We start from the raw sequence: 20,739 nt of genomic DNA on the forward strand, positions 1-20,739 counted from the left end.
CCCGGCAAAGCGAACTGTAACTGCTCCATCTTCTCGGCGGCCCTGAGCCGAGAAGCTCCTTTAACGCGGCGCCGCTCCCGAGGCGGTAGCGCCGGGCTGGGGCGCTTGGCTGTGCCAGGCTCCGGCTTGGACTGACGCGGTTGCAACGGCAGCGGTTCTCCCTACAGTGACGGAACAGGAGCCCAGCGAGGAAAGCGACGGCGGCTCCGGGAAGCGCAGAAGACAAGCGCACGTACCGCCGCCCGGCAGCCCGTCCTGCTCTCTCCGCCCCCGGCCGGTGGCGCTGGCCAGGGAGCCGCCCCCTTCCCCTCCCCTTTGCTCCCCCTCCCGTCGGCGAACTCCGCGAGGGTCATGAAGTTGGTCGGGACCTATAAAAGCCCCTGAGAAGAACCCCGGGTCTGTCACCTCCGGGCAAGGAAGAGCAGGCGGAGCGCGCAGAGACGGCGGCGGCGGCGGTACCCGGCACAGCTGAACCATCACCATGTCCTGGGGCTACAGCAAGGAGAACGGTGAGTTCCTCTGCGGAAGGTGATGGTCGTCCTCGGTCCGAGCACGATCTCAGACTAGTGGGTCGACGGCGGGAGGCCCCTCGATCCGAGGCACTCGGAGCTCCGGGACGGGCTCCTGTTTCTGGGGCCAAGCCAAAGGAGAACGCTAACCCCGCTGCCGCTTGCGGTACCTGAGCTGGCACGGCTTGTTCCGGATAGGCTGTGTGCTCAACCGGTCAGAGGCTCAAAGGAAGCCTGCCCTTCAGAGACGCGGCTCTGGGCGAAGCGGAGCTTCTGCCGGGCGCCCGCTTAAATTGCCTGCTACACCATATTAATTGCTGCGAAGTAAAAATGGGATTGTGGAGTGGGTGGTGGGAGATCGGGTGTGTGTGTGTGTGTGTGCGTGCTTTGGTCTTTTTAGCATTTGAGCCGGACTGAGAATGAATATATGAACTAATAAGATTTCCAGGTAGGAGAGTTCCGAGTAGAAGAGAGTAACCCTACAATCCCATCAAAGGTATCAGTCAGGTGCAAATAGATGAGGAGGTTGGTAGGCCATTCTTCTCCAGCCATTTGACCTTCAGATGGGACCTAACTGCAGCAAGGGTTGTGCCTACTAGAGATGATGGGAGCTGTGGATACCTGAAAGCAACAGGTTGGGAAAAGTTCTTCTCACCTGAACTTCCATCTGCCTCTTACTGCTGTATCCTCCTTCCAAGCAGCGCTCACAAAGAGTTTTGGAACACACACTATGTCGCAACTGCAGTGACACTTGTAAGGCAAAGGAACCTCACTTCTTCCAGTTTCTGTTAGGTAACTGAAATTCCCAAGAGAGGATTTTGTTGTATCTTCAGGCACTTCATTAGAATGTGGACTTAACATTTCTAGGCCCAGTGATTGTTTGAGATGGGAACTTTGTTCCCCCTAAATTAAGAAACAAAGAAGTTTGCTTACCTAGATTCGGGTAAGCAACTGGAAAGCTGTTATTTTTATCTGTGCAATAAAATCATGGAAGGGAAAATGTAAATATGCCATCCAGTGTTTTGCTTTGCAAAGAAAGAGTGACCTGTGAATTTTGGTTGCTAAGTGTTAAACTCCTAGAATCTCCTTGAATTTGATGCACCAGTTTAAATAAGAAAGGTAGACTTCCAGTTTGTCACTGTTCAGATTATAAGCATCCTTAGCTTTTAATTCCCAACAATACCTTAGTGGAGAAATCTGAGTAATGCTGCTTCATTCATCTCAAAAACCTCTCAGGCCCTATGCCCCAGCTTGCTACATCTGTGCAAAAATAGCCCCCCCCAACCCACACCAGGCTTCCCCTCGTTTTCCATCCGCTTCTCTATGTGATCTTTCTATAATTTGAGCTTCAAATTCCATCTGGCCAAAACAACTTCATTCTTTCAAAAATGTTAAAAACCTTTTAGGTATCTTTCTATGATAGGAGAAGAGTCAGTTTAGTCAATAGCAGCAAAAAAATCAGGAGTCTGTAGCAACTTTTGCAACTAACAAGTTTTATTAAAAGGTATATGTTTTTGCCAGCTTCAGCTCATTTCCTCAGATGCACAAAGTGACTAATGTCAGCCCTGTGAGGTAGACCAAATCAGGTAACTGCCTCCGGAAGAAGATTAGAACTATACTTTATTGCCATCAGCTGTAATAGTAAAAGTATGCTTGTTTCCCTCCCCCCCACCACCAAATTTCCCTGTTATAACTCAGGGGATTCAGAGGAGCCAATCTGAGTCTTTTCTAATATTTCCTCACCTCCCTGGATTTAATGCATGCTTCTGCACCTGTTGTTGTCCTAATGGCTTCTAGACTTCTTCAAGGTCATCTCCCATAGCTTCCTACAACTAGACTGGTAAAGTGAGCTGCAGCTTATGCCTTTTAATAAAAAGAATGTAGCCATAAAAGGTGCTTTTATCTTTATCTTCCTGATCTTTTATCTTTATCTTGCTGAGTTTCAACTGCCTTAAGACATTAAGATTTCCACCCTCTTTGTTTCCCCTTCCTGGTGTTAGTTCATGCTGTGGGGGCTTCATTCTTGCACTTTACTTGCTCTGTTTTAGGACCTGCTTTTTGGCATCAGAACTTCCCTCTTGCCAATGGAGAACGACAGTCACCAATTGCCATCCAACATAAATCTGCCAAGTTCGACCCTGCACTGAAGAGCTTGAAGATCACATATGATGCATCAGCAGCAAAGAAGATCGTCAACAATGGGCACTCTTTTAATGTGGTCTTTGATGACTCTGGAGACAAGTGTGGTTAGTATTTCATGAGTTTTCTTAGGTTAAGGCTTTGGGGGAGGAGAGATGGAAGCAGCAGCAAAGGGGGAAGGAAGGGCTTACTAGAGAGAACTTAATTGATGTATGGTAGAGGGGTATTTTTGTTTCCTTTATTTTAACCAGAGTTCCATATAACCAGACAATGCTAAAAGTCTATTTTTATGGGTGATATTTTTCCAATAGAAATAGGTCTTCTAAAACCAGTGAACCATCTTGTGCTAATAGAACAGCAATGGGGGCAGGCTGTGTATCAAGTACAGTAATATTAAAAAGTTCAAGAAGTTACCGCTAGAGAAGCAGTCTAGAGAGACAACTATTCCTTTTCCCCATGTAACATATTCTGGATATGTTAGACTATAACTTTCATTAGCCACTGTGAATAGTGATGAAAGGGGCATTGGGAGTTATTAGTTCAGCCAGTAATCTATTGTCCTTGCCATCTGGGCATCATTAAATTGGAGAAGTTTGGGTAGACTATTGGAATGTATATTCCCCCCTCCAAACACCAGTGTAACATTGCAATCCTGTATCGATTCCAAAGTTAATCCATAGCAGATTTCTTTCCCAGATATATTTGTATAGTTTTGCAAACATATCCAAAATATTGGATTTTCATAGTCCAACAAGAGTAATATTTACATACTGGGGATATGCCATGCAGTGGGTCTGAAGTCAAAAAGATGCTTTGGGATAAGTATGGCCATGTGTATTTCCTTAAAGAAGCTGCCTATTTTCTTGGTTTCACACTGATAATGTGTGGTCCCAGCAAAATACATATTTGAGCTTTGGAGGCACTGACACTGTACAAGCAGATGGGTTTAGAGTGGACTTGGATGTGCTATTACTGCCTTCTTGACTCAAACATGCCTGGGATTTCCTGGGATTATGCAATTACTATGCAAACCCCAGAAAAGGATTCATCTTATTTAAACAGCTGTAGCATGCAGCAAAGCATCTTTTCAGCTTTATATCCAAAGCATCTAGAACCAATTTGGTCTAGTGGTTAAGGCACCAGGATAGAAACTGGGTACCATCAGTTCTGGTCTTGCCTTAGACATCCCAAACAGCTGGGTGACTTTGGGGCAGTCACTGTCTCTCAGCCCAGATCTCCTCACAGGGTTGTAAAGACATTCTTATTTGAACAAGCCGGCCTGGCCTGATGGGGGATGGGCGGGGTTTTCTATTGTTATTTTAATATTTGTATTTATTGTTTTTAGTGGGCATGTATTTAATCCTTTTTAACTTTTGTATCTCTGTATTTTTATGCTTGCCCTGTTCACCGCCCTGAGTCCTTCGGGAGAAGGGCGGTATATAAATAAAATTATTATTATTATTATTATTATTATTATTATTATTATTATTATTATTATTATTATTATTATTATTATTATTATTATTATTATTATTATTATTAGGAAAATAAGAGGAGGGAGGAGTATTAGATGTGTTTGCTAGCTTGAGTTATTTATTTTAAAAAAGATGAAGTATAAAATAACTAAATAAATTACATCTGCCTGTACAGGTAGTCCTTGATTTACAACAATTCATTTAGTGACCATTTAAAGTTACAACAGCACTGAAAAAAGGGGCTTACAACTATTTTTCGCATGACCGTTGCAGCATCCCCATGATCATATGATCAAAATTCGGATACTTGGCAACTGGTTCATATTTATGACGGTTGCAGTGTCCTAGCATCATGTGGCCATCTTATGCGATCTTCTGACAAGCAAAGTCAATGGGGAAGCCAGATTCACTTAACAACTGGGTTACTAACTTAACAATTGCAGTGATTCACTTAATAACTATTGCAAGAAAGGTCGTAAAGTGAGGCAAAATTCACTTAACAAATGTCTCACTTAGCAACATAAATTTTGGGCTCAATTATGGTTGTAAGTTGAGGATTACCTGTATTTCATCATGCATGTTAACATTCTTATATTCAGCCTGAGTTCTATGGGTATATATTGTTTTCCAAGCAATCTAGAAGTTGTGTAATAATATCAGTGTGAACAACACCCATTTATGAAACTTGGATGTTTTGTACTGTAACATTCCTGTATTTTTTCTGTGAAAAAAATACAATATAGATAATAAGTATAGCTGAGGGCTTGGATTAAAGAAAGTGGAGGACAGAGAAAAATAAAATATTCATTTGATAGTTCCTAGATCAAACAGTGGAACTAAAACTAAAACTCAACAGACTTTTGTGTACTGTTTTGGGGAAGTTTTATAAATGTTGATATATGAAATATCCCATCAGTATAATGTCCTTTTGAATCAACATTAAGTGGAAGCTCATTTTATGACAAGGATCATCCATTATTCAGGAACATATAAGTCATGATTATCTCAAGATAAGTGATACTAGTTGTCATTAGGTTCCAATTGTCTCCATTTAATATTCTTTGATTTAAACAATAAGAAGCAAAACAACATTTCCCCCACATTTCCATATGTTTCAGTTAGTCATCCTTTGCTGGAGAATGCTCTATTCACAATAATTCTAAATTAACTCCCTCTTTTTAGTATTTTGCAAGTTCTCTGTTCTTTTTGACGATTCTGCAATTGCTGGCAGTGCAAAGCTGATCTTAGGAACAGGAGTTTGAAAGTTTGCATTTTAATCATCTTGATTAAATGCAATCTTCTTCCCCTTTCAGTATCCATGAATGAGCTTTCTAATCTGAGACATGATGACCTTAAAAACAAAGGGGCTGCTTTGTCTCTCAGCACTACCTGGTTCCAATTGCTTAAGCAAATGTTCTGTATTTCCTCCCCATGTTGGCAGCCTCACTGAGGGAATACCTTTAAAGAAAAGCTTGGATTTGTAAGCTTTCCAAACAGTATTCCAAATAGCCATGCAGCAGCCATAGTTCAAACCCTGCTTCTTTTTATATTTAAATGGACTGCTCTGGAAGAAAATGGGTTTTGCATTGTAGCCAAGGTGTGTATAATCCGTTTTACTGTTAGCATTCCTTGTAATAAAAAGAAAAATACCCCTAAATGCAGGCATCGGTGCAGGATATCTTTTCTGAGTGGAAGAGGTTTCTAATTCTTGCCCAGAATTACCTTCTCAGTTTATTGCAGTCAGAAGAAGTCCAATATCTTGCATCCAGACCCCTTAATAAAATTTCGTGTCTGAAATATGACAAGAAAACTACACGCAAAACATAAATAGTAAGGACGCTCATTTTATGTTTCTTCCTGTAATGGATTTTTTTGCATCCTTTTTATTATCTCAGCCTCTAGTGGGTTTGCATGCATGAGTAGTCACAGTATAAAAGCTATATATTTACATATTTTGTTCTGGTTGTAAACTTAGTGATTATTGAGAAAGATACACTTTTTGCTTTGGTTGTTTTGGGCAGGGAAACAGAGAGAGGAAGGAAAATGTAGCAGCAGAAATGTAGGCCTGTAGATATAAGCTATGATACTTGAAGAATGGGCAGGAATTTGAGATTTTTGTTCACAGTTCTGAGGGAAAGAGAAACTCTCTACTGTCCATATGGACTTGCAAGCTAATTCTTAAAAACAGATATGATGTTCATATTTCTGCAAGAATTACCTTGTTTTGCATTAGAAGATATATCAAATTATCTACAGCATGTCTGTGGCATAATTTTATAACTGTTCATTCCCTCCTAGTTACTTTTCATGCTCTTAAGTCCCCCTCCCTCTTTGGCTGGAGAAAGGCAACAGGGCCAGTGATAGCCACAAAACTGGTGAAAATTCAGAAATTCAGTATTCTAAGGAGAACAGAGGGATCTCTGTTGTTATCCTTCAGACTGCGACTAGGTCAGCTAGCTGGAGAGAGTAACAATGTGACAAAAATAGCTCTAAAGATCTTTTCAAGCTTTCATTTATAGCCAGTTTTGTCTCACGGCCCACTTTCTATTTTCTGCAGAATTTTTTTAAAAGTATAAAAATATGGGAAGGAGAAGGAAATAAGTATATCAATATTTTTCCAGTCTCCCACTCCATAGATCCCATATATATTAGAATTAGACTGCTGAGTTCTCAAAATGACTAGTTTAAACATCCATTTTCTTCTAGAAACACCAAGATGCTGCATACAGCATTACAAATTTAAGACTGTAATGCATTACTTTGAAAGACGAGAACATTCTGTGGCTGTTCTATTATTTATACTAGATTCTAGAACATATGTTGATGTTTACATTTTTTTATCCTGACTTTCAAAGTTTATCACTGTTGTAGGAATCAGGAAACTAGTGAAGGATAATATAATGAACTTTAGAAATTATCTGTGCTGCTTTGTCACAGATGTTCACCTTGTAATTATTTAACAGTTAGCATGATGACAGGCAGGGCTTGACACAGGATCTTTTAAAGTTTTTTATTTATTTATTTATTTTAATCCCATTTATATCCCGCCCTTCTCCGAAGACTCAGGGTCGCTTACAATCTAAGCACAAATCAAATGTGCTTAGCAATAGCCTTCATTCTATGTATATGCCTGCTTATTAGGGCTTTTGCCCCCCCCAAGCGGCATTATTACAAAGTCAGCTTATTGCCCCCAACAATTTGGGTCCTCATTTTACCTACCTCGGAAGGATGGAAGGCTGAGTCAACCTTGTTGTGCAAGTATAACATTTAATGATCTCTTCTTTACAGTATCAGAAGCATTGCAAATGCTCAAATGGTAAAATAGTGGATATAGACTACTCATTAATTAAACAGTCGCCTTACAGCAGACATTTCAAACACAAGGCCCGGGGGCCAGATCCGGCCCACGAAGTGGTTTCATGTGGCCCGTGAAGCCATCCTGGAAACAGTGAGGGAATGGCCCAAACTGCATTGGCCCTGGCCCAGAGACCCTCCTTCTGCCAGAGACCCTTAGATCTGTCCCACTCCTGCCCAGGCACCCATAGGCACCCTTGATGCGAACAATGTAGAGCTGGCCATGCCCACCCAGTAGGCTATACGCACTCTAGCCACGCCCATCCAGTAGGCCACGCCCACCCTGGCCATACCCACCTGGCCCCGTGAGGGCAACCACAATGCTGATGCGGCCCTCAGTGAAATTGAGTTTGACACCCCTGCCTTACAGAATGCTGATAGGATTCACTGTCTTCCTGTAGTTAATTTTGCCAATATTTTGATTGGTCTGTTGTTTTTGCAAAATGTGTATGCAGGGTAACATTTGTAATAATGTTTAAGGCTTCTTCAATTTCTTTCCCCTCCCTAACTTTGCCGTAGTCTCTTTAACTATGTCTGGTGGTTGCTATTTTCCCAAACTAGATAATAAAGTGGAAATATGTTATGTTACTCTGCTTAAACATGGTGTCTACATAATATTAATATTTATTTTTTTATTTGTGTCCTGACTTTAGTATTTTTATAAATAAATTATATAAATAGCTTATTAAAATACATAACATCGAAATTTCTCTAATTGTTTATTACCAATAGATCAATTACATGATTTTTTATAATTGTTACAGTGTATTAGGATGTGCAAAGTTTTGATGGGCTCATTTGATTAGAAAATGTGTAGAGCGGCTCCTCAAAATCCAGATTCAGATCCACTGAAACAGAGCCTCATAGTGATGCAACATTGTATGGAATGGATCAGAGCATATAAACCTCTTTCCTTTAGTTGCTTCTCTGGCCCTTTAGTGCATATATACCATTTGGCCTGGCTCTGCCTTGAAGCTGCAAGGTAGCATCTGTTTCTTCTGATGCTTGGTTTTGACCAAAGTGCCAAGACAAATAACAAATATGTTGCATTGTACAAGCAACTTAACCAACCTGTGCCATTCAGTTTATGTTGGGATTAAATATCCAGAATTCTCAGCCAACATAGCTAGCCCCTACTTTTACTTTTATTTTCAGGGAAAGAAACATTAAATTTTATGGAAGCTTGTAATTGTACACTACACCATTCACCCGAGTAATTTTTAAAATCCAAGCATTGTTAGAATCAGCTTTGTGTCCCAAGCTGTACTTTGTTCTGCTATGTTGTTTGATGGCTTGTCTACATTTATTCCTATGGTCAAAGGTGTGAATTCTGCTTTCTTGAGGTTATGATAAAACTGGCTAATTTGTGCATATGAACAGTAAATCAATGATTAAATAAGGGCAAGGTGATTGTGATATTAGTCCATAATCCATTGTAGATAAAGTCAATAAAATTATTCAAAAGCTTTTTCAATTACACACACAGAGAGAGAGAGAGAGAGAGAGAGAGAGAGAGAGAGAGAGAGAGAGAGAGAATGGAAAAGATCAAAAGTTCACATATGACTGTTGGGATCATTTCAGTCTTACATACATGGGTCTTTAAGGTCTAATTAGTACTTAATTATCTAACTAATTTTACTGTAACTTGCATTGTTATAGGTAAATTACTCTACATAATTAATACTTTTTGAAGCATGTTTTTATAATATATTTTTATTAATAAAAGCTGAAACATACAAGGATGCAGAAAAAATAACTTACTAAAGATACCTCTGCTACTTTGGCAGTTAGAATCTTTGATAAAACAGATGTTTTGGAGGGATTACTCATGCAACTCTCTTATAAAACTACTCCCGAAATATCCTATAGAACCACACATAACAGTTAAACCTCACCCAGGCTGAATTTTCTGATATAGTCAGTGGCTATCAAGCAAGGACAGCCTACTTCTTTATAAGACCCTTTTTCAGCATAATTTTGGAAGTTCTTTTCATGCCACAAGTAATATAGGTATAGAGTATCTGTAGAGTTTCATGGCTATAAAGACATAATTGTCCAGAAGGAAAAGCCCCATCCTTGTCCCAGACATTTTTCTTCAACTTCTTCATTGTAATTTTTATTAGGTGAAATATGTTCATTCATCATTTGAATTATCTGATTTTTATCCTAAATGTAATAGTAGTAATAATAGTTTCTTTTCCATATGTAATTGTTTTCAAACATCAAATAGTACAATATTTTAGTTTTAGGTATTTTGGCATATTTTATAAACTTCATACACTGAAATCAATATAACTTACTCATGAGAAAGAACATTTAGGCTTGGGGGAATGAATAAATGCATCAAAAGGACAAGCCTATTTTCCCACATCATACAGTATAAGTCTGTTTGACAATCTTCTCTCCACATTCTTAGAAAGCCATTGAGCTCCATGTCATATAATTTCTAAGGATTTATATATGACAGTCATGGAGCTCCATGGCTACTGGCCCTGATGGCAATGTGGCTGCCTCTGAAGGGCATCTGCGATTGACTAGTGGGCTTCCCTGTGCAGTTAGTTGGTTCCTATGAGAACAGACTACTGGACTGGATAGACCAGGGGTCTGATCCAACAGGGCACTTTTTATATAGTTATATAGGAATTATATCACTTTATTACATTAATTAGGCAGCATTAATGAAGGCGTCCCCTCATTTTATCTTCCTAGTAACAAATCTGTGAGACAGGCTGCATTGAAAGAGAGGATAATTAATAATAACTAAAGACAGCCAATGAGCGGCTGACTATTTAAGCATGTTGTATGAATATCATCATAGCTTATTTACAGTATATGATAGATATCATTTTTATGCAGGCAATTAAAAACTGTGGTTTAGTATGATTTTTTTAACATATAACCAAGCAGCTAAATTATTTTTTTATAGGTTTGTGGACATAGTTTCTACCTGCAAGTGATACCATTCTAGGAGATAGTTCTATATGAAATTAGCCTAGGTTTCCTATGTCATATGAGGACTTGAGATACAGATATTTTTGTGTCTTTAAATAGAAGTCAGTTCTCCAAGGTACATTTAGGGTAATTGTTGATAAACAGCCAGTAAGTAATATCTATAAATACAAGCCATTTAGGGAAGGTTGTTTCCCCCAAATTATCTCTTAAAGTTAAACCTTGTGCTCCTATCAGTCTCCTGCTGACTTCTCTTAGATAACCAGCTGCTGTTTATCAGAAAAAATGACTAAAGTACATTTTTAAACATGTGAACAGTTTTGCCTGACTGGTTCTAAAGGTTCTAAACAAGGAAGTTAAGATAATCATCCTGCCCATAATTTTCTGCTTGTGCTAATTCTGAACTAAAAATTACCAAACATAGAAAGTGTGCTTGTGAGAGATAGTATTTTTTTTAAAAAAAATCCTGGCCCAAAATGACAGTTTGCCCTGTTGGTAGGCTGTTGGATAATCATTAGAATTCACCCTGATTGAACTCAATAATGGCCTGTGGGTAAGTTAATGACAAAACAGCCTAATCCTTTATAATCCTTACTAGTTTAACTCAGGTCAGCTGTAATACAGAATTTTTAAACATGAAATATTTGGGGAAAAAATTCTACTCCTGTATAATAACTTTTTTGGCATGGCATACATATATATTAAGGCCATCTGCCCTAGCTTTTGAGAAACTATGGGTGAACTGTGTTGTACAGAAATATCTTGGCTTGTATTTTTGTAGATTTCTGTCTCTTTTGTTACTCCATGATTGAAGAACACCAGGTAGCAAGTCAACTTCTATTAGTAGTAGCCAATTGAGGGAAAATTATGTTTTTGAAAGCACTGAAATGCTCTAAATCTTGTAACTGTATAGGGCCAACTGAGATTTAGACTTGTCAAATGTCAAAAAATATAATTGCTTTCTTTGCATGCAGATGTTTCTATGAAATTAGCTCATATTAAGATTAAAGATCACAGGACGTGTTTTGTATGTGCACATTATGATCTTTAATACATTTTTATCAGTTTTTTTTAAATGTCTTCTCAGCTGATATGGAGGAGAAATTCAGTTTATCACAGCAAGATCATATTTTATCAATGTGCAATCTTAAAGTCAGTGGGAAATTTCTTATGAGGGCAAATTACTGTATCTTCATAATTTTCATACTGTTTGTTCTTATCACATTGCTTAACCTGGTAAAGACACTATAACCAAAAAACTATACTCCAAAAATTGACTCAATATAAAAAAAAACATTTTTGCCTTTTTGTTATAAGACACAAGCTCTCTTTTAGTCAGGCACCAGTTTATGGATGAAGTCTACTGTGGCTATTTTTTATTTCAGTGCTGAAAGGTGGCCCAGTTGAAGGAATTTACAAATTAAAGCAGTTCCATATTCATTGGGGATCCTGTGAAGGCCAGGGTTCTGAACACACTGTTGATGGGGTGAAATATGATGCCGAGGTAAGACCTTCATTAATTTCCAAGTGTTTATTTTTGTGTGTGTGAGTATAAGTGTATTCACTATTGAAAATTATGCTGAAATATATTAGAATTGAATATTAAATATATAAGAATTGGCCAAATTAATACATGATGGCAGCTGGAATTACTCTCTAATCAACAGTTGTTTAGCAATCCATCCATTAACATGGAAACATTTTGCTGCTGCCCTTCTCTGTCTAGTAATATTATTAGCCTGAAGACTCTTATGTTGCCCCAGTTTTTTATTTTTAAGTATACTTTAATACTGACCTGTGAGGACAGGATAAAAACCATTCATCCTTTTCTTCTTATAGCAAATTGAAATGAGAATAATAATAACTGAATCTCATTACACTGAGTGGTCTTAAAAAGGGGTTCCTCTAATATAGGCTGATTCAAGTTCTCTATCATTATCAAAGCTTATATCTCATTCAGAATCTGTGCATTAAAAACATTGTGTTCCAGGTAAGAGAGGAGAATAAATATTCTTGATGAAATATTTAAAAACTAGTAATTTACCAGTTTCTGCAGTAAGATTTAATAGACGAAACTGAGACTGTTACTAGTGAAACAGTTACCTAACGTATTACAATATGTATATTCATATTTTATAATCTAGATATGTTTATTCTGAAAAAAGTTCCAATTCAAAAGTACTTACTCCTACTTGTAAAAGTAAAGAATCGAATTTCAGGAACTTAAAGCTTTACTATAATTGTTTGATCTAATAGAATTTATAAATGAGTCCTTACCCCCCGTAGATAGGGCTCGCAACTTGGGTGTCCTCCTAGACTCACAGCTTTCTTTAGAAGATCATATAGTAACTGTGACTAGGGGGGCCTTCGCCCAGGTTCGCCTGGTGCGCCAGTTGTGGCCCTATCTAGACCGGGATGCCTTGCATACAGTCACTCATGCGCTTGTGACCTCTCGGTTAGACTACTGTAATGCTCTCTACATGGGGCTGCCCTTGAGGACCACTCGGAGGCTCCAACTGGTGCAGAATGCAGCCGCGAGAGTTGTGTTGGGGGTTTCCCGATACTCCCATGTTACACCTCTGCTCCGCGAGCTGCATTGGCTGCCAGTTGTCTTCCGGGTGAGATTCAAGGTGCTGGTAATGACCTTTAAAGCCCTACATGGCATGGGTCCGGAGTACCTTAGGGAGCACCTGCTGCCGGCGTCAACTTCCCTCTGCCCAGTCCGCTCCCACAGAGAGGGCCTCCTCAGGGTGCCACCGGTCAGAGAGTGCCGACTGGTGGCCCCCAGGGGGAGGGCGTTCTCTGTGGGTGCGCCTGATCTGTGGAACCGTTTACCGGTAGAGCTCCGGATGGCCCCCAACCTTCGCTCCTTCCGATGTGATCTAAAGACCTATTTATTTGAACAAGCCGGCCTGGTCTGATGGGTTTTGGGATTTTATTATGTTTTTATGTATTTATCTGTTTTATTGGGCATTATGGTTTAATCTCTTCTTAATTTTTGTACTTTGTATTTTAGTATTTATTGCCCTGTTCACCGCCCTGAGTCCTTCGGGAGAAGGGCGGTATACAAATTAAATTAATAAATAATAAATAAATAAATAAATGCCATGTGCACAGGTATTATACTGATTACAGGCCAATTTATATATTTTTGAGAGATCCTAGTCTTTCAAAATTTATGTATGCTACTCATAAGGGCTACACTTTATTTATTCTAAGACAAAATTTGTAACAATAAAGAATCATTATTCAAATCTAATAAAATAAAAATACAATTAGTATTGAAAGCAAAAAAAATCAGTTATTGGAGTCTTAGAATTGTATAATTAGAAGGAACATTTAGGTTATTAAGTCCAACTTTCTCGGAAGGAATCCAAATTTTAAAAATCCAGAAAGTGTTAGTTTTTAGGAGGAATAAAGTGAAATAAATAAAAAAGGTTTTTCATAATCCAGAAAGTAACTGAGAAAATCTAGGGTATTTCTAGCCTCCATGAATATGGTTCCCAAATTTTTGCTACTAAAATTCAGTGGCAAAATGAACAATCTTTAGTGATGCAACATTATTTTTAATATGTTCGTTAAAAATACGTGTATTTTTCAAGTTAACAAAAGGTTACACTACCAAATTTGAGCCATTTTCCTGCCAAATATTAGTAGCACAATTTTGGACCATTTGGGAGGTTTTGAACCATTTTTAAAAGCACTGAAAAATCAGCTCCTCAAATATTTTGTGCCTTTTCTTATGATACCACTACCATTCCACTAGTCTCAGTGACAGCTTTTTAGGTGATGGAACAATTGTCACTTTTCATCCACCTAAAGTTGCCTATATTTGCTGTAGCTAACATAGTTGTTCTATATTCATACTTAAGTCTAAGATGTACTTATTCTACAAGCCTCACTACTCAGAAAATGACACAGAGCTATCACTTTGATAAATGCAATGGATACATTACCACTTCTAAGAGCAAGTGCTCTGATTTGGACTCTTTAGGTCAGCTTCTCCAGTCTGGCACTCCTGGGTAGGTTGAGATCCCAATGCAGAGTAACAGCTAGAAGGTTATTCTAGTAGAAGCTAGAAGGACAACAAATAGGTAAATCTACTGTATAACACTGAGTGCAGTAACCATCAGTTTGAATTGGGTCCAAAAGGAAATTAGAAGCCAATGGACATGGTAGAAAACCAGTGAATAACAAAAGCAGAGATGCAGAGATCATTCTTGCTACTGCATTTTGCACCGTTTTTTCATAGCTGTTAGCATTTATTTTTTTAATCTACCTGACCCTTCTCACATATAAAATATAGCTGTTGCTTTCACAGAAATTTCTAAAGATTGGCAATCTGCTCACATATTAGTAATGGTCTGAATGGCATGAGAAGACAGTGTGAGAAATATAATGTATTTGAATTTTTTATTGCATGGGAAAAGGAACTAATAAGTCAGTTCTTTCTTTTAATGTCTCAGAAATCAAGAGACTCAGGCCAAAGGTTAATATATAATTTATTGAGTCAGTCTGTTCAAAGGAAAACCTGCTAATGGGATGTTTTCTGTCTTCTGCATTTTTTATTTTATTCCAGCTCCACTTGGTTCATTGGAATACAAAATATGGAGCTTTTGAGGAAGCTTTAAAGTATCCTGATGGCCTGGCAGTTGTGGGAGTGTTTTTGAAGGTTAGTATCTTTATATTTCCTTCTGTAATCTTTGTATTTTCAGAATATTTATTGAACAAGGTGACTTTGGGCTTTGCTCAGAAGTGAATTTACTGCCTACAGTCATTCCAGATACTTCTATGATAACATTGTTCCCTTTATATTAATTTTAGTGAAAACTGAAGAGGTCAGTTATTTTTTTTAAAAAAAGACTCTTAAGTTTGGAAAGGGTCTGAAAGTCAGGTGGGCAAATCTTATTATCAGAAATTGACTTAATTTATATGCAACATGATTTCAAACAAGCTACATGGTTTGCAGAGAAAATAAGCCTTTATGATTCAAGCAATTGAACAAACACATTGCAGAAAAACAGATAAACTTACCAATAAAGCTTCTTAACCATGTTTAGCAGAATCTTGCAAGATTCTTGCATCAAATATGAGGTACAAATACAAAATTCATATGGACATGTAGCTATTATATCAATTGTGTGGATTTGGTGCATCTAGTAGATTTTTTTATTTTTCCTTTTACGTATATCAGAAGAGTTGAGCTTAAATAGTTTATCTGCATAAAATAATAAGCAACAAAAATTACATATATCTGAACTGTGGTTATGCACATTTTGTTATACTTCATTGTATATATATATATATACTATGTCTACATTTTCATGTAACTCTATGCAGTTACATTCCATTGTAATTGGTAAATTTGCTTTTCCAAATGTATTTCCCAAAAATGGTAATAGAGGATAAATTGAGTCAATATTGTTTTGGAACCTGAGTATTGATTTTAATTTTGAATTTAGATTAATTACTTGGAAAGAGATCAATGGAGCTGAATTTAAAAGGCTTCTTCACATGCACATGAGCACAAGGCATAATTCAAGTTTCTTTTTATCCTTTCATTTCACAGGTAGGAAGTCCCTGTCTTGGACTACAGAAAGTTGTTGATGTACTAGATTCCATTAAACACAAAGTAAGTGCTTCCTTTTCTTGGTAACCAAGAATATCTGAGCTGTGCATTTCATTATTCATTGAAAAAACATTTACTGAAGGGAGGTTGAAATGAAATTGCTTTTAATCTGGACTTTAAATGGCAATGTTTAACTATATCTTCTTGTTTAAAAATGTTATATTTAAACATATTAGAAATGTTTACTTTTCATTTCTAGCTACATATATTAAAAGTTTTTGTTCACTTCGTATCCCTCAGGGAGGATGTAAAATAGCACATACTCTTCTTTATCACTATAGTTGCATTAAACCAGGGGTAGGCAACCTCGGCTCTTTTATGACTCATGGACTTCAACTCCCAGAATTCCGGAGTAGCTAACTCAGGAATTCTGGGAGTTGAAGTCCATGAGTCATAAAAGAGCCGAGGTTGCCTACCCCTGCATTAAACCATTTTTTTTTAAAAAAAAAATAGTATACATTTTGTAATGCATTTCAATTCCCAGAATTTCTGACTGGGGAATTGTGGGAACTGAGTTGAAATCTATACATTTTAAAGTTGCCAAGGTTGAGAAACACTATGCTAGATTGTTTTATCAAACTTCTCTCTTCTAGGAGAAAGAGGCTAACTTTACCAACTTTGATCCCACTGGTCTTCTACCTGCCTCTCTTGACTATTGGACTTACCCAGGATCACTGACCACACCTCCTTTGCTTGAATGTGTCATCTGGATTGTTCTGAAGGAGCCTGTATCTGTGAGCAAAGAACAGGTAAATTCATTTGCTTCACACATTGCGCTCCCCACTTTTTGCCACTAGGAGTTACTAATCTCCCCTCTAATATCTAATTAGAGAGCTTGGGCAAATCGCTTTTCCAACTGAATTTCACAATACTAGACTTAACAACATGAAACTGCTTTTGCTCCTACCCCACATGGATATGGACACACACACACACACACACACACACAAACACACAGAGAAGGCTTTCAGTGTTGCGTATTTATGTTAGAAGTGCCTTTAGGTGTAGTTGGCTCAGTGTGATTTTGTATGATGGCATGGATATTAAGCATTTTTAATTGCTGAAATGTGCCAAGGTGACAAAAAATTAAGACTGGGATTTAGATAGTCACATTGTTGAGAAATTCGCTTGCTATTTGGAAGATTGAGAATTCAATCCTAAGTAATGGCAGATATTTCTCTCAGGGTACCAAGAAAAAATAACAGCTGTGAACTCCACATAGGAGTCAGGAAGGGCATCCAGAAGTAAACATTCAGTTCCACCCAGTCACCCTGACTCTACCACAAATTAAGGAACTACAAGGTCATAAAATTTTTTCACAAGACTTCTGATTTTTTGCTCTCAGTCCTTGCAATCATTGAGAGGGGATGCTGAGGGCCCTTTATTCCCTATGGAGTGAAGGGGATCAGGTCCCAGAGTTGACCCTTATCACTGATAAATCTTGCATTGTGAGTCAGCCCACTTCTTGAAATGTATAAACTTTCAAAATTTTTACACTCTTGCAAGGCTGTTAATTGTTTTTGATTCCACAGAGTATTTCAATGCTAAAAGTGGATTGGAATACCTTTTTCAGATTCTACCTTCAGTTTGAGACTAGTTTTTCCTTGATACAGGGTGGATGGATGGACGGATGGACGGATGAATACTTTTTTGTATGGATTTTTTTTCTGTTTATTGTGATTCAGTTTCTGAAGTGAGTAATGTACAAAGGTCTGCATAAATAAATAAAGTTGAAGTCTTACCGGGATTGTATCGAGGATGAAGAACATATTTAGAAGTGCTACAGGAGCATTTCTGGTATCTGAACTATGGGATGAGAACAAAATTTTGTAGTCCCATAATGTTGTAGGTGTTTGAGATTATAGATACACTAAATATGTTTTCAGTCATCTGACCAAGTTGCATGAATGCACTCTCTCTCTCTCTCTCTCTCTCTCTCTCTCTCTCTCTCTCTCTCACACACACACACACACACACACACACACACACAAACACACACACGGATGAGAGATGCCCAGAAAAAAAGCATATATTTTTGCTGCTATACAAATAGGCTACCATATAATGAAGCATTCTTTTTGCTAGTATAAGCTGTTTTCATTCAGTTGGGGCAGTTCATAGACACAACACCTCTAGTCAGTTAAATGATATAAAAATTACATTGACCAGCATAGTTAACTTCATTTTGTGTGCATCAACATGTGTAAGAGATTTGATATGGTTGAATGTGCAGAATAACATCTACGTACACATCTATGCTCCAGTAAATAAAAACTAGACATGAATTCTCCTCTCCCTTTATCATGTATTGCTCTGTATAATTCAGGCACATGCAGAAATATTAAAATATACAAAGATCCAACACGAGTTGTTATATTACATGTAAAGAACATAGGAATCCAGGATATTCTTAAGTATATTTTCTATAATTTGAACCCACATATCTGTCTTATATCAAATTGAACCATGAGACCCAACCCATTATTTTATGCTCCAGATTTCCTCAACCTAGAACATTCATGACAAATGCAACAGAAGTTGCATTTCAACTTCTACAGTCGCCCAAAACAATCGAAGCCAATGCCGGACTGGGAAAAGTAGGATGGGAGACTATTTGCTATTTTTTATTTGTGCTAACATACACAAAGGAAAATATTGTGTTCTTAATAAATCTTATGATACAACCTAAGAATTCTGCTTGAAGTAGATAAATACTAATGTCTTTTCTTTCCTCCAGATCAACAAAATCCGCTGCCTTTGCTTCAATAAGGAAAATGAATCTCAACGTAGCATGGTTGACAATTGGCGCCCTTGTCAGCCTCTGAAGAGCAGAGAAGTTAGAGCCTCATTCCAATAAGTTATTGCTATTAGTTCTTCCTGCTGAGCACAAATCAAAATGTGATACATGCACTTGCCTCATTCCTCCTCCTCTCTTTTCCTACTGTTCTTTTGTCTTCTCATGTTTGTTTAAAGTGAAAAGGGAAAGGCCATCAGTAAAAGAAAAAGCATAGTTACAGCAGGGTGGATGTATTTAGGATCTGATACTTAATAAGAATTGCTGTGAAGTTGATGTTGGCACTGCAACATAACATCGTCTTTTGCAGATTGCTAATGGGCTGGATAATAAGCCACAAAAATGAAGCCATTTCTTACAAAGCATAACTTTATAGAATAAAATCTTACATGCACTAAATAACTTGAATCTTTAATGGAAGTACATGAATGCATTCTGAAGTAGACATTCTTCCTCTGATTTAGGATATTTTGACTCAACATAGTCCTTCAAATGCAGCTATTAGTGCTGAAGAATAAATGTCTTAGCTTTTGAATAGTTTGATGTGTAAATATTGTTTTGCATTTTAATCATGAATCAGAACCATAACTTAATGTTGGTGTGCTTTTATTTTTCTAATTACAGATGTTAATGAATCTAAATGAAATGCTATTATGTGTAAAGAAAAGAATGAAGGAAACCTTTAAAAATAATGTTATAATTTAAATAAAAACATTGTATTTTAGATTTGTTCTCAAATCAATAAAGTTGTTTCTGGTTTCTAAACTGCAATACAGATAAAAATTACAGTTGGACATATGGTAACTCACATATTCCTTACTGCAGTATAAAAATATTTAAATGTCTTTTCTCATTTTTAAAAATGGATAGCTAGCCATATAACACATTAAAAACAAAACAATGCTTTTGAATTCTATAGCCCCTTGAGTATTTATTATTCATTTATGTATTAAAATCTTATAATGCCCAAATCCTGATAACTGAATAGTGTCTAAGAGATTCACGGCTGTTCCATTTTCCTTCTCTGAATGAGGAGGAAGAGCTCTGAACCTGAAGAGAAAATTCAGCATTAGATCTACCCTCCAAATGAACCTGATACTCTAAATGTGGGGGTGTACAAATGTAATTCTAATTTGTAGCAGGAAGCCATTGATCAAGCAGAATGGAATGCATTACTAGGCCACACCAGCTGGTTATCCATGAATTAGACAGTGATGTTGCAGATCCTGTTTTATTATTGGAATGACATCAATATTTTGTGGGTCATAAATGAGATACATTCCCTAGGAGGGCAGCCGTTTCTGTGGGTATTTTGCAAGTGAACATAGATAAGGTGGGCATAACTAAGGGATGCGGTGGCTCAGTGGGTTAGGACGCTGAGCTTGTCAATCAGATGGTCGGCAGTTTGGCGGGTTGAATCCTGAGTGCCGCTTAACAGAGTGAGCGCCTGTTACTCATCCCAGCTTCTGCCAACCTAGCAGTTGGAAAGCACGTAAAAATGCAAGTAGAAAAATAGGGACCACTACGGTGGGAAGATAACAGCGTTCCATGCACCTTTGGCGTCTAGTCATGCCGGCCACGTGACCACGGAGATGTCCTTGGACAAGTGCTGGCTCTTCGGCTTTGAAATGGAGATGAGCACCGCCCCCTAGAGTTGGAAATGACTAGCACGCATGTGCGGGGGAACCTTTACCTTTAACAATGCACTACAAATACAATGCTGATGTCCATTTTCCTCTATGAATTCATGGACAACTAATACTATTCTAAGTGGATTTCCCCCCCCAAAGAGATTTTTCCAAACATTTTAACAAGGAACATAGATAAGGCCAGCTCCAAAACTCAAGGCCCTCCTAAGACAACAATGGCCTACAAATTTGTTGGTGATAT

The 20,739-nt window shown here is 37.9% G+C and overlaps 1 protein-coding gene across 1 annotated transcript; it reads left to right on the top strand.

The window, feature by feature from the left end:
• Positions 1 to 346: 346 nt before the first annotated feature.
• Positions 347 to 19,573, top strand: LOC308666230 (carbonic anhydrase 2-like). The gene is made up of 7 exons (XM_081324870.1): positions 347 to 509; positions 2,558 to 2,755; positions 11,812 to 11,930; positions 15,006 to 15,098; positions 15,996 to 16,058; positions 16,649 to 16,804; positions 18,793 to 19,573. The coding sequence occupies exons 1-7, from the start codon at positions 482 to 484 to the stop codon at positions 18,910 to 18,912; spliced, it is 777 nt and encodes a 258-aa protein (XP_081180996.1). The 5' UTR covers positions 347 to 481; the 3' UTR covers positions 18,913 to 19,573.
• Positions 19,574 to 20,739: the final 1,166 nt, after the last annotated feature.

This window comes from Vipera berus, assembly GCF_964194415.1.
Source record: "Vipera berus genome assembly, chromosome: 3".
In the NCBI taxonomy this organism is placed as follows: domain Eukaryota; kingdom Metazoa; phylum Chordata; class Lepidosauria; order Squamata; family Viperidae; genus Vipera; species Vipera berus.